This window comes from Pelophylax lessonae (genome assembly GCF_965119305.1).
Source record: "Pelophylax lessonae genome assembly, chromosome: 6".
NCBI lineage: Eukaryota > Metazoa > Chordata > Amphibia > Anura > Ranidae > Pelophylax > Pelophylax lessonae.
Window position 1 is genome coordinate 56,566,737 of NC_138773.1, and position 13,947 is coordinate 56,580,683.

At 47.6% G+C, this 13,947-nt stretch overlaps 1 protein-coding gene across 1 annotated transcript; it reads left to right on the forward strand.

Annotated features, from left to right (window-relative positions):
* Positions 1-6,985: 6,985 nt before the first annotated feature.
* Positions 6,986-9,709, forward strand: LOC309558587 (uncharacterized protein; the record flags this gene model as incomplete). The annotated part of the gene is made up of 3 exons (XM_082261665.1): positions 6,986-7,610; positions 8,319-8,527; positions 8,615-9,709. The coding sequence occupies 3 exons, from the start codon at positions 6,986-6,988 to the stop codon at positions 9,707-9,709; spliced, it is 1,929 nt and encodes a 642-aa protein (XP_082117791.1).
* Between the last annotated feature and the right edge of the window lie 4,238 nt (positions 9,710-13,947).

Sequence of the window (13,947 nt, forward strand, 5' to 3'; positions counted from 1 at the left end):
CTGGGCACTAAGGGAACACTGCAGCAGGGGGAGAAAGTGAAAGACAGACCCTTTTGACCCAATGACAGAAATTAGGGTGAACCCATGCACCCCCCTGGAGCTGCCCCTGGAGTAGGGTGTGCCCAGGCACATCCGGTACACCCCATGAGCACTCCTATGGTCAACGCTTTTTAGGGGAACCCCCACTTCGTTAGGACCTTATAGACGTCAATTGTATCCACCTATGATAACAGTACTATATTTGAAACGGAAAATAGGTAAAACATCAAATGAAAATCAACAACCGGAAAAGAACATTCCCTAAAAATATAAATTACAGAGGTCTACCCTCACAAAAATCAGGGGTTAGATCTCTGTAATATAGAATATTTGGAAATGCTCATTTAGCCCCCGTTCACATAGAGGCGACCTGTGAGGCGACCTGGTCGCATCACAGGTCGCCTTCCATAGGGAAGCTGCGGACCCGTTCTAATAGGCACAAGTCGCTCCGACTTAGAAAAAGGGTCCGGAGCTTCTTTGGGGCGACCAGGAGGCGACCGCCATAGACTTCAATGTTATGAAGTCCGTGGCGGCCGCTCCGAGGTCGCGGCGCGCTGCTCGCACCACAACCTCGGAGGTTGTGGTCGCGGCGCGCTGCTCGCACCACAACCTCGGAGGTCGCCACCCGAAGTCGGATCGCCCCTATGTGAACGGGGCCTCACGGTTATTGATTTTCATTTGATGTTTTGCTTATTTTTTTTTTTTCAAATATTGCACTCTAAATAAATCAAAAAAGAGAAGGTGATGAAGGATTATACGCTGCTGGCACAAAAAGATAACCAATCCTATCACACAATATACCAAGTAGTGCAGCGCTAGATTCAAAGCTGAATTTCTTAAAGTGACAAAACACAGAAATAAAGTGACTGTATGGGAAGGAGATTGACCCTAAGTGCAATTTAGTAAAAGGCAGCTGATATTATTTGTATAAATACAATTTGAATAAATATATATAAAAAAAGTGTTAAATAGAGCAATGATGTCATAACGTGTCCAAACAGTAGTTGTATATGAAAACTCAAATATTGAAATGTTGTGTCCAATAGTGTAATGACTTCAAATCAAATAAATAAATGCAGGTCCATACATAAACCACCGTGATAGCTATTTCCAATCAATCAGGTGCAAATGGTGCTACGAAAATGATTTAAGGTGCTTCCACAGAGTGTCGTGCTCCACCACCATAATGCACTCACCAGAGCCAGTAACTTAATGCACCTGTTAACACAGATGTGCGGGGTGACGTCAGCCTGTTGTGCTCCTTCCTATGATAGGCGGTCCCCTGATGACATGCATATGCACTGTCACTTTAAGAAATTCAACTTTAAATCTAGTGCTGCACTACTTGGTATATTGTCAAATATTGTACTGTTATCATATGTGGATACAAGTGAGGTCTTTAAGGTCCTGAAGAAGTGGGGTTACCATGAAATGTGTTGACCCTGCCAAAACAGCTGAGATGTGCTGGAAATAGGTTGATGGTGTAACTATGGCCTTGTGTGTAAGAAATTGATTTCTTTTAATCTGCATTTGGATGTATCAACTATGTTTTTAATGTTTGTAACAATAAAAATGGATAATATTTTGTGAAAGTATGTGTATTTTACTACTGGATGCCTATGTATTTGGCTTTTTCTTTGGATTATGGTATTAGTGATGATGCCTCCTCTGTTAATATTTTATCAAATATGAAATTCACCATACACATTTTCTTTCTAAGTGCAATGGTAGACTTTGCAAGTTTAGAGACAACTAAATACAATAGGACTCTGTCCCTCAGGACCTGGGCTTCAAAAGGCAATCCTTTAAAGCCACAGACATAGAAGCAGGGTGGAAAGCTGGCCCTTGAGACAGAGGATCCAGATGATCTGGGAGGGATGTCCTCCTGGGCCAGTTAGGTATGATGACAATTACCAGATTACTCTTCATCCTAATCCTGCAGAATAGGTGAGAAGGGGGCTTTAGGGTAGGAAAAGCATAGATCAGGCTGAACTGAGTCACTAGAACATCCACTGGCTAGTGGATCCATGGATCTGGAGGCAATCCTGTTGAGTTTATTTTTGAACCTGGAAACCGGGAGGTCCACATCCAGTGTCTCCTACCTATGTCAGAGGTCTTGAAACACCTCAGAGTAAAAATACTATTCTTTGGTTTTCAGACAAATTGAGGAAGTCCGGCTGCCAGGCTTCTCGACCTGGGATGCGTGCAGAGGCCATGGCTGGAATGTGAAGTTCTACCTAAACCAGAATCAGAGCCACATCTCTTAAAGCGGTAGTATACCGCTTTTTTTTTTTTTTACTTTTAACTACAGGTAAGCCTATAATAAGGCTTACCTGTAGGTACAATTAATATCTCCTAAACCTGCATGGTTTAGGAGATATTACCACTGCATGCAGCCGCTGACGAGTGCGGGCATGCGCTCTGAAGGTCCGGCGGACCTTCAGAGTTCCTTGCCGGGAATTGCCGGAAAATGACTCCTGCGCGCATGCGTGGGAGTGACGTCATCGCGACTCCGGCCACTCACAGCGCCGGAGCCGCAGAACCCGGAAGAGATGCCGTGGGATCATGTCCGCTCCCACAGCGATGTCCGGGGGTCCGTGTCGGGGCTTCGTTCTAAGGTAAGTAATTCATAATGAGCTAGTATGCGATGCATACTAGCTCATTATGCCTTTGTCTTGCAGGGGTTTTTTTTTTTGTCATTAGAGTTTACTACCGCTTTAAGGACACTAGCAAAAAATGGAGGCAAGCTGGGAACTGGAGGAAATATACCGAACCGTTCTTACAGTTTTCTTTGTATGTGTGCTATTCTCCTGAAGGTGGCAGTATAACCTAGAGTACTATCCTATGTCCAGTAATGTATGACTAAGAAAAATGCTTTTGGCTTTGGATACACTATAAGTGTCTCTGTTGTGAAATCTGAAGATTATTTTTGCCATACTGTCTACAGCATGGGTGCTCAACCTGTGACCCTGAAGTATTTCAAAGTTTAAAGTGACAGGAGGTCCAGGCTGTATACCCTCTCAGTCAACTCCTATTATTTTTTGAAAGGTTCTTAAATGGAACTGTTACATAAGCATCCACATTAGTGTGCCACCCTAAGGGTCCCTTCACACCAGCTTTCCGCTCGGCGGACTCCATTTTGCTCAGTGGGAATCGATCCGCCAATCCCCACTGAGCAGGCGGATGACAGATCCCTCTCCGGTTACTTTGCAGAGACGGACCTGTCAGATCCCCGCTCTCTTCTATGGGAGATCAGATCAGTTTACAATCGCTTAATTTATTCTTCCTAGAGAAGAGACGCCTGAGAGGAGACATGATAGCAATTTATAAATACCTCAATGGTGACCTCAGCATAGAAAAAAAGCTATTCAGTCGCAAGGATTGCATGAGGACTCGAGGACATACAATGCGATTAGAGGAGAAGCGTTTTGACCTCAGGCAACGCAGGGGGTTCTTTACCGTTAGGGCTACAAGAGTGTGGAATTCTCTACCACAAGAGGTGGTTTCTGCGGGAAGTATGGCTACTTTCAAAAGACTCTTGGACTTACATCTCAAGGATCAGAACATACAGGGGTATGAGAGATGATTACGGCCATGCGCGCCTACACAGGTTGAACTGGATGGACTATTGTCTTTATTCAACCTCAACTACTATGTAACTATGTAAGATAAAAACGGACCGCCTGTCCGTTTTCATCCAAACCTATCCAATCCTCCAGATGGATGGAAAATAGGGTTTCTATTAGTCTGGATTTCACGGACAGGATCGGATCACTGCTGACATTCGCTGCTCCATAGGGGTGCAGGAAGTATCCGATCAGGTCCGCCTGAAAAACAGGTGGACCTAATCGGAAAGCCCATGTGAAAGGGGCCTAAACCCTATCTGCAAGCTTCCCTTCATTTGTTGGCTCTTAAAACAAAACTCCAGACCAAAAATAAAAGTAACACTCCAGACAAAAATAACAAAAAAAAAAAAATCAACCCATTAAAAGTTTAAATATCAAAAACAGTTTTTGCTGCAATTGTCAGATTCAGTCTAAAATTTTCCCTGCCGCACTTTTTTCTGCTGCTAGATGTCCTCCTGCTGCTAGATGGCCAGCATTATTCTGAGCCCAGGTCATTCTGGACCCGCCCCCGGCCCATCACTGGACAGTGAAAGGACGATCAGCACATCGACAAGCTCATCTCTCATCACTGTGCTCTGTCCTCCTATCAGCATGCTTTTTGTCGGCAAATGAACTGATTGGCTCCTTGTGCTGCTTCTTTCTCCCACACTCCAGCCCTGCTGTGCAGGAAAAGAAAGAGGCTGATACAAGGTTTTAATTATATACTTACACTGTTTGTATATTGCGTTGCGATAAATGGTGTCTTTTATATGTGCTTGGAATTCAGTTTTTAAACTGATCATTGAGTATCAGCTTCACTGCTCCTGTCAGCAGTACAAGAGTAAAAAGATTTCTCAGGTTTAGTATGTGTTTTCTTGTATGTCAGCCGCTGATATTCATTATCATAATTGCCACTTAAGGTGAGATGGTTGTTAATGACTTTAAAAGTGTTATATAAACATGAGATTAACATATCGTGCTGCATTCCGTTTTTAACACATGGTAGAAATTTTTAAAATTTAAATAAAATAAAATATAAATTTAGTTGCATTGGAACTTTACTAAAGTTAAGATTAAGTGCCTGCTCACACCAGAACGCGGTGCGGGAAACCCGCTTTCGATGCATGCTTCCCACACTGCGTTCCAAACGCACTGGGTGTACAATTTGCTGCAGATATCAATAGATTCCTAACAACACTCCAAATGCAAATTACAAATGCAGTGCATTCACCTGGAGTGTATCACATAGTACTGCAGTACCATGCGATCCAGTTGCTGTGGGTTTGATAAGTAGTGCATGCACTACTTTTGGTGCAATCCAGTGCGATTTCAGCTCCTTCAAATGAGCCGGAATCAAATGGCATCGCTCTAAATCACACAGGAATGCGGACTGTATTCTTGTGTGATTCCTGCTATGAACCGACACATAATCCATTTAATATGTACCTAACTTGTCCTTGGTGAAACCACTGTCAAATGTGATGCCGGAAGATCCCCACACATTTACCTTCTTGAATTCTGTGAGTAGCAGTGTTGCCAATACCCCCAAAGTGAAATTCACTGTCATGAGGCCCACAATTTACAAACAGCACCAATTTTTTACTGACAAAAATAATGAAATTTACTACCTAAAATGGCTACAAGAATGTAGTTAGTGCTATTAGCAATGTGTTTAAGTTATAAGAAAAGTGAAAAAGTATATTTCTTGTGACAGGAAGTCAGGTAAATCTGTGGGTGTTGTCACAGATGGGAGATACATTTCTGCCTTGTTTAGACAATTCACCAATTACTATCAGGTGTTGGCTGCAGAGATAGCCAGAAAGGTTTAAAGACGTTGGAAAGCTTCAGCTATTCAGAATGAGGCAATTAAGGCCTCTATAAGTTATCCAGAGGATGACTACTGATTGCTGTATCCTGAGGCTTTGTGCGTTAAGGAGAGCAGTGAGCTGAGACTTCTGAAGGTGAGGTGGTGTTGACTTTTTCTGTGTGAAAAGAAAACAAATAGACTATTGGTCTTCTGCTGTATAACCAGCAGTGTCTGCCCAATCTGCGGATTGGCTGAGCACGTCTACAGAGACTGCCCCCAGAGATCCCGGTCCTACGCTGGAGCCCTGATCAAGGGCAAAGCTCCAGACAGCGCTGGGAAAAAGAAGCCAGGGGAAAAGACAGCGAAGGAACCGCGGAAAGCCACTGGTGAGTCCCCCCCTCCCCAGGCCCCTACCACCTCCTCCGACACATCCCTCCCCACCCCCCCTGAGTCGGAGGTGACCCCACCTGCCCCTCCCAGCCCCCCCTGCCCTGTCCTCCATGGAGGACTTCCCCACCCTGCCCACCGCCACCCCCACCCCCACCAGCAAAGGCCGGAAACGGAACCTAGATAGTCCGACAACTGAAGAACCCACCAAGCGGCCCACAGTGGCCCAGCAACATGACATCGCTGGACTGGACCCAGTGGTGGAGGACCTCGAGTCTGCGGGGGAAGACGAAGGAGAAATGCAGGAAGGTAAGGATCTGGCCCCCCCAGGGACTGACCTCACCCAGGACCTGATGGACAGCATCCTCGAGGAGAACGGCCTGAACCAGGACACCGGACAGGCACAAGAGGCAGTGGAAGAACCACCCCCCCCCTCAGGGGAGGTAAGTTCAGCCCACCTGCTAGCTAGCCCCTTCATCTCCTTTACATGATGGCAGAGATCTCCATCTTTTCCATTAATGTTAGGAGCATCAAGGATGCATCTAGAAGACAGGTGGCGCTGACTTTTCTTTCCACTCAGCAGAGTGATGTCTACATGCTTCAGGAGTGTGCCCTACCCTTCTCGAGGAGGTACACTCATCTGTCCTCCCAGTGGACCCATGGTCCCTCCTACTGGTCCGGGGGTGTCGATTGTAAGTCTGCAGGGGTAGCCATTCTTGTCAGGGGTGGTCGTTTCACGGTTGACTCCGTCCAGGAGCTCGTCTGTGGCCGTCTTTTGGTCGTAGACGGCTCATGGGCGGGAGAGCCAGTTAGGCTCATCAACGTGTACGCCTCCCCAGATAAGAATGAGCGACTGGAGCTTTTCCAGACCCTGCGGACCCAACTCGTCACCACCAGGGCAGTAGTAATCGGCGGTGATTTTAACTGTCCGATTGAGGAGGATGGGCGCAGCTCCAGCATGTACGCAAAGCTCGACACCACGTCTAGGCTGCTCAAGGAGATGATTGCCGTGGCTTCCTTGAAGGACGCCGTGGGATCCATAGGGAAAGGTTCCGTGAACTATTCGTGGTGCCGTCCAGATGGATCTGTGCGTTCTAGGATAGACTTCGTGCTCACCTCCAAGACAGTCAGACATCGCGGGTTCTCCATGGTCCCCTGCTTTTTCTCTGACCACAGGGCCATTCACTTTCGGGGTGACCTGGGCGAGGGCTTTGCCCCCGGTCCGGGCTCCTGGAAGCTGAATGGTACCCTGCTGGAAAATGAGGAACTGCTGGAGGAACTCAGGGAGGCCTACATTACCTGGAAGGAGGACAAGAGGTTCTTCAGAAAGGTAAGCGACTACTGGGAGTTTGTGAAAGTCAAGCTACGCAGCTTCTTTCAGGCAAGGGGACGCCAGCAAGTGTGTGCCAGGAAGAGGGAACTCAGGAGACTGCAACGTCAGATGCAGTCCCTGCAGGACCTTCACCACTGCGGCTGGGACGTTAGGCAGGACCTGGAGGACACCAAGAAGAGCCTGAAAGGACACTTCGAGGAAGAATCCAGGCACCTCGTCTTCCGTTCCAAGGTGGAGAATCTTGAGAAAGGTGAGAAATGTAACTCTTTCTTTTTCAGGAAACTCCACTCAGGACACACTCCCTTGTCTGAGCTGCGGGACGAGACCGGAACACTCCAGAAGGGGAAGGAGGCTGTGATGCAAGTGGTCAGCGACTACTACACCAACCTCTACTCCCCGAAAGAAACAGATACGGCTGAGGCCGACAGGTTCTTGTCAGGTATCACTAACCAAATTGATCCTGCAGGTATGTCGGCAATCAACGCCCCCTTGGCGCTGGAGGAGCTGAACTCTGCCGTCAGATCCTTTAGGCAAGGCAGGACCCCGGGCTGCGACGGTCTCCCAGCGGAGCTCTATGTAGCGCTGTGGGATCTCGTTGGCCCGGACCTGCTCGAGCTGTACGAGGAGATGGTGGTGGAGGGCACAATGCCTCCGTCGCTGAGGGAGGGGATGATCACGATTTTGTATAAGCGTAAGGGGGAGAGAGGGGATCTGAAAAATTGGCGTCCCATCTCTCTCTTGAACGTGGACTACAAAATCCTCGCCAAGGTTCTGGCCAACAGGCTGAAATCTGTCATCGGACAGATCATCCACCCGGATCAGACTTGCGGCATTCCTGGTCGCAGGATTGCGGACAGCCTTGCGCTTGTCCGGGACACGGTCCAGTACATTCGAGGCCGCCGTGTGCACGCGGCCCTGGTCAGTCTTGACCAGGAAAAGGCCTTTGACCGTGTCTCCCATGAGTTTATGTGCAGAGCTCTGCGCAGGTTTGGTCTTGGGGACATGTTTTGTTCGTATGTGAATGTGATGTATAATGACATTTGTAGTACGGTGTTGGTGAATGGCTGGAAAACTGACCCTTTCCCTGTTCTCTCTGGGGTCAGACAAGGCTGCCCTCTCTCACCTCTGCTTTTTGTTTGCTGTATAGAGCTCTTTGCCGAATGCATCCGACAGAACCCAGAGATCAGAGGGATCACCGCACCGGGACCGGACAGAAGGGTTGTCAAGTGCTCACTCTACATGGACGACGTAACGGTGTTCTGTGCTGATCAGCACTCCATCGACTCGCTCGTCCAGACCTGTGAGGACTTCGGCAAAGCTTCAGGGGCAAAAGTCAACTGCGGGAAGTCAGAGATCATGCTCTTCGGAAAGTGGTTCCTGCCTTCTTCTGCATCAATCCCTTTCAGCATCAAGGCGGACTTCATCAAAATTCTTGGAGTTTGGTTTGGAGCTGAGGGCGCAGCCCTGAAGTCTTGGGAGGAGAGACTGTCCAAGATGAGACAAAAGTTTGGACTATGGAGCCTCAGAGAACTCACCATCGAAGGGAAAACACTGGTACTCCGCAGCGAGATCCTCCCTGTGTTGCAGTACCTCGCCCAGGCCTGGCCCCCCCGGGTCAACACCTGCAAGGCCATCACCAGGGCGGTGTTCCACTTCATCTGGGGCTCCAAGATGGACAGAGTGAAGCGAGCAGTCATGTTCAAGGAACCCCTCAAGGGCGGTAAGGGCGTGCCCGACATCGCAACGTTACTGGGGGTGTTCTTTGCCTGCAACTGCATCCGCAGAACTTTGATTGACAAAACTTCGGACTCTGGAGGCAACTCCATGTCCCGTTTTTTCCTCCTGCCTCTCTGGAGGTCCCTTGGATGGGACAAATGGGACAGCTCCATCCCCTACAACTGGGACACTCCTTGGTACTACTTGGACACTTTCAAGTTCATCAAGGAGCTGGGGCTGCATGGAGTTAAGCCCGACTTGTGGAAGCCAAAAACTATCTACAAGTTGATCAGAGCATCGGACATTGCTGAGACGGTTCCAGGCCTCCCTTCAGCCACTTGCAAAGTGGTCTGGAGGAATGTTTCTTCAAAGGGACTCACCAACAGGCATAAAGATCTGGCGTGGATGGCTGTCCAGGGGGGTTTGCCACTCAGGACATTTATGCATGCCAGAAACTTGTGCAGATACAGGCACTGCCCCTTTTGTATCATCCATGAGGAAACGTCTTTTCACGTTTTCTGGGAGTGCTCATTTGCACAGAGCCTGTTGAGGGCCTTGGAACCGGAACTGAGAGACTTTGTTCCACAGACTGCCATCACACATTTTGCTGTGCTGAATGGACTTTTTCATGGAACTTTTTCCCAGGAGGACATTGACAACGCCTGGCGGATGTTGTGTTGCTTTAAGGACGCTTTATGGTGCGCCAGAAAGCGCCTTATCCACCAGCGGGAGAGGATGTCCATTGAGGACTGTCGCAGACTGGTTCACAGTCTGCTCAGAGACTATAACCTGATGGATCTCATGGAGGAAGAGGAGGTCTGAAGATTTCCCCTTCCCCCACTCTCCCTTGTGTGTCTTTGTCCATTCAATAAAGCTTCGGGCCTGTGATTTCATTCCCCTCCCCTTACCCCTCTCTCCCACCCCCCATCACACCTGTTGCTTTTTTGAAATGTTTATTATTTGATATCGTTTAAGGAATGCAACGTATAGATAACGTATTTTTCAGTTTCATGCTTTAGGGGTATTGCGGCGTCATGCATGATGTGATGGCACGGGGTATCCTTACTCCGCACAACACATCAGGCATCATACCGCAGAATGAATGTATGTGATTGAATGTATTTATTAGTATGACCGGAAATGTATTGTAATGTAGTGTATTCATGCGCTGCGTCGCAGTACAGGGGAGAATGTACCCCGACAAAAGTATTGTTTTTTGTATATCTTTTATGCAAAATAAAGATTACATTTTCAACAAAAAGCAGTGTCTGCCCAGCAGTAGGTTGGGACAGACTCCATAGGTAGGTTCCTGTGTTGTGAAGGTAGACGCCCCAAGTGGTCAGGGTTTATTTTATGTTTGTTTGATTTATGCTGTTTGGATGCTTGCACTTGTTTCCACCAAATTGGAAGAATAAACCATAGACCGTTGTTTTCAAACACTCCTTGGCTGTCTCTCTGTGTAACGAACCCACCCAAGGGGTCACCGACACAACCGCTACCGAGCTAACCCCTTACATTCTTCATTCCATGAAGGTCAGATTAATATAACCTAGCAGTTTGTCACCTGTCCTGCGTCCAGCTGAAGAGATTTCCTTTCAATTACAGTCCCATAGACAAGCCTTTTTCAACCAGGGTGCCTCCTGGGTTCTTCAGGGGTACCTTGGCAAAATGACTAAAGACTTTCACAAGTTGCCCAAAAATTGTCAACAAGCCAGTGAGTTACACAAAGCCACAGGTTTTTATGGGCATCATGCGGACCAGCCACTGGCATCCTAACAATCAATGATGTCACTGGTTGATAACTAGGACATTGGGTACCTGCACAGCATTCTTGTTTGCCCCCCACCCCTCTCTGGGGTCATGTTGGCAAAGAGAGGGGGAGAAACTGAGGGAGTAGAAACATGCTAGAATACAAGTCAGTACCAAAGTGTGCAAAAATGGAGGAAGAAATCACCTCTAATGTTGGGTGGCCCATGTGTTTGGATGCTGCTGCAATATGTAAAACCATTAGTATAGTGCCTCGAGATGCATAATAATGTGCATAATTTTAAAGGGTGCCTTGACAGAGAAAAGGTAGAGAAACACTGACATAGACGATTAGCCACCAACACAGAAATTGAGGGGAAATCCCAGGTAGCCACCAGGATCAATAGAACAGAGGTCCCCTCAATTTCTGCTCTGGATTAAGTGGAATGGTAAATGTAAATGGGGTAACTGGAGGGTGAATCTCCCCAGCTGGAGCACATAGACATCATTAAAAACGGATATACTGTAGCAGTTACTAAAAAGACTGTAATGTTAATGCATTGGTAAAAAAATGTGTTAGGCCGTGTTCACACTATCTGGGGCTTAGGCTCGCAACAGGGGGTCTGGTGCATCCCTGTTTTCTGTATCAGGTGCAAATCAGGTCTGAATTTTTACCCAAATTCGGACCTGAAATGCAGCTAAAGATGCACAGAACCCTTTGCCAGTGCATACCGCGGCCGCCCCGGTGGTGTGTAAATTGGCTCCATTGAGAGCCAATTACAGTCTCTGGTCATGCCAATTGGGTGCGAGTAAACCCCGCATCCAATTTGCATAAATGTGAACCCAGCTCTAAAGGAGCTTGCAGTTTTAAGTTGGACAGGTGTCCCAGTGTGAGGTTTCCCCTCGTCACCAGTTCAAGTAAAAATGGCTGCAACAAACCACCTTCCGCAGAGTGATTACACCAAGGTAAGGGGGGTTACTTATATAAGGGGACCTTTATATCAGTGCCCCCCACCTTACTGTATTCAATCCCCCCTTACATAATTGACCCCCCCCCCCCTCAGACTGACCTGGCAGCGATGTCACTGACCTCTTCTCAAGTGCACCATTCAGGGCTCAGTCTGATGGTCCTCTACAGGCTCCAGCTTGGTGGCTCTGGTTTTATCCTATATTCTCCTCTTCACAGTCACACATCTGACTACTCCTGAGACAACTGTCTCAATGGCGCTCCTGCTCTTGACAGGCTGCAGACATGGCACAGGAGATGGTAACAGGCTGTGAACATGGCCCAGGAGATGGTTTTATGCTGTGGACAGGGCACAGGAGATGGTAACAGGCTGTGGACATGGCACAAGAGATGGTAACAGGCTGTAAACATGGCACAGGAGATGGTTACAGGCTGTGGACATGGCACAGGAGATGGTTACAGGCTGCGGACATGGCACAGGAGATGGTAACAGGCTGCAGACATGGCACAGGAGATGGTAACAGGCTGCAGACATGGCACAGGAGATGGTTACAAGCTGTGGACATGGCACAGGAGATGGTAACAGGCTGTGGACATGGCACAGGAGATGGTTACAGGCTGTGGACATGGCACAGGAGATGGTTACAGGCTGTGGACATGGCACAGGAGATGGTTACAAGTTGGGGACATGGCACAGGAGATGATTAAAGGCTTTTGATGTGGCACTGGAGATGGTTATAGGCTGCGGACATGGCACAGGAGATGATTACAAGCTGCAAACTTGATATGATTAAAAGCTCAAACACGAGTCACTTGAGTGGCACTGACAGATCCAGTCCTCCTCCCCATTCAGTCCTCCGCTCCGGCTCCTGGCTGAGTGGCACTGATAGACTCCTGGCGCCCGGTGGGCGGCTCTCCCACCTCCCGATCCAGTCCTCCACTCCAGCTCCGGTCCTGACTGAGAGACACTGTCACTGACTCCCGGGATTGTGGGTGCCCATCCAGTCCTCTGCTCCAGCTCCTGGCTGTTGCTATTCGTAAAAAGGCTCCAAGCAGCGCCATGATGTCATTGTGCGCCCGCCAGCCCCCCCCCTCCACCTTCCACCCAAGCCCAGCCGAGCTTGCCCAATCCAGATAGTCAGCCAAAGGCCAGTATTTTATGAACAGCAGCTGTAAACAAGCCGTAAATGGTTAAAATGTACAGACTGCTTGTGAATTTACGTCTGGTTGGCAAACCTGTTGTATAGGCATTGCTGTGTCACACATTTCACAGAGCCTGCCTTGTGAACTGCAGAGGTGCTGAAAGGAGGATTTGAGTATATAACGACCCTGAACACCAATGTATTCTGCAGGCACCCAGTAAATTCCAGACCCAGGATTAAAGGTTCTGTCCCACCCAAGACGCTTTAGAACCTTCAAGCTCAGGGCCCCGATCTGGGACTACAGAATCCAGGGAAAATGCACAAAACAGCTTTCTCCACTCAGAAATGATAGTCTGTAACTTCTCATTAACCATTATTGCGAATCCTGTGTAATATTCCAAGCTCAACTTACCCACTAGCCTGTGACCAACCAAATTGACCTCTCCAACAGTATTAAAAACATGGGTTCATTTTCACACATTTGCAAATGCATGCGTAAGCCACAGAGCCCCAGCAAGGCACCCCATTTTCTGTGGACCGAAAATCTAATTTCTGTGAGTCTCTAACAATGGAAGCACATGCATTTAAATGGGCAGATAAACCTGGAGGGAGCCCATCCCTCCATGAAGGCACCGGGGCACACTGAACACCCAGCCCAAAGCACTATGGCAGCAAAGTGTCAGTTCGTTGCCTGTCCAATATAATATATATTTTTTGTTTTTTATATGCGTTGCCTTTCCAATTCTCCTTGCTGCACAGACCAGTTATAGGTGGGGGCAGTAACCACTTGTTTGTCCTTTGTAATATTCTCCTACATTTTTACAGTGACAGGGCCTTGCACTGTTACAACGCATACGCATCGGCTGCATTTAGATCAATAAAAAAAAAAAAAACACCCATAATGCCTAAAAACATGCCATTTTTAGCAGAGATGTATAAGTAGAACTACTTCCCTACTGTACTTAAGTACCGAAATCTGTATCTGTACTTTCCTGGAGTAGAATTTTTTTCTCCTACTTCCACTTTTACTTCACTACATTTTTTCGATGATTTCAATACTTCTACTCTGATATTTTTTTTTTGTGCTGCATAGTTACTCGTTACTATTATAAAAATTACCACTGCCAGAACAGTAGATGGCAGGTTTCATGAAGCTCAAAACATGTGTATTATCAGCGCATACGAAAAAAAATGCTACTGTATGT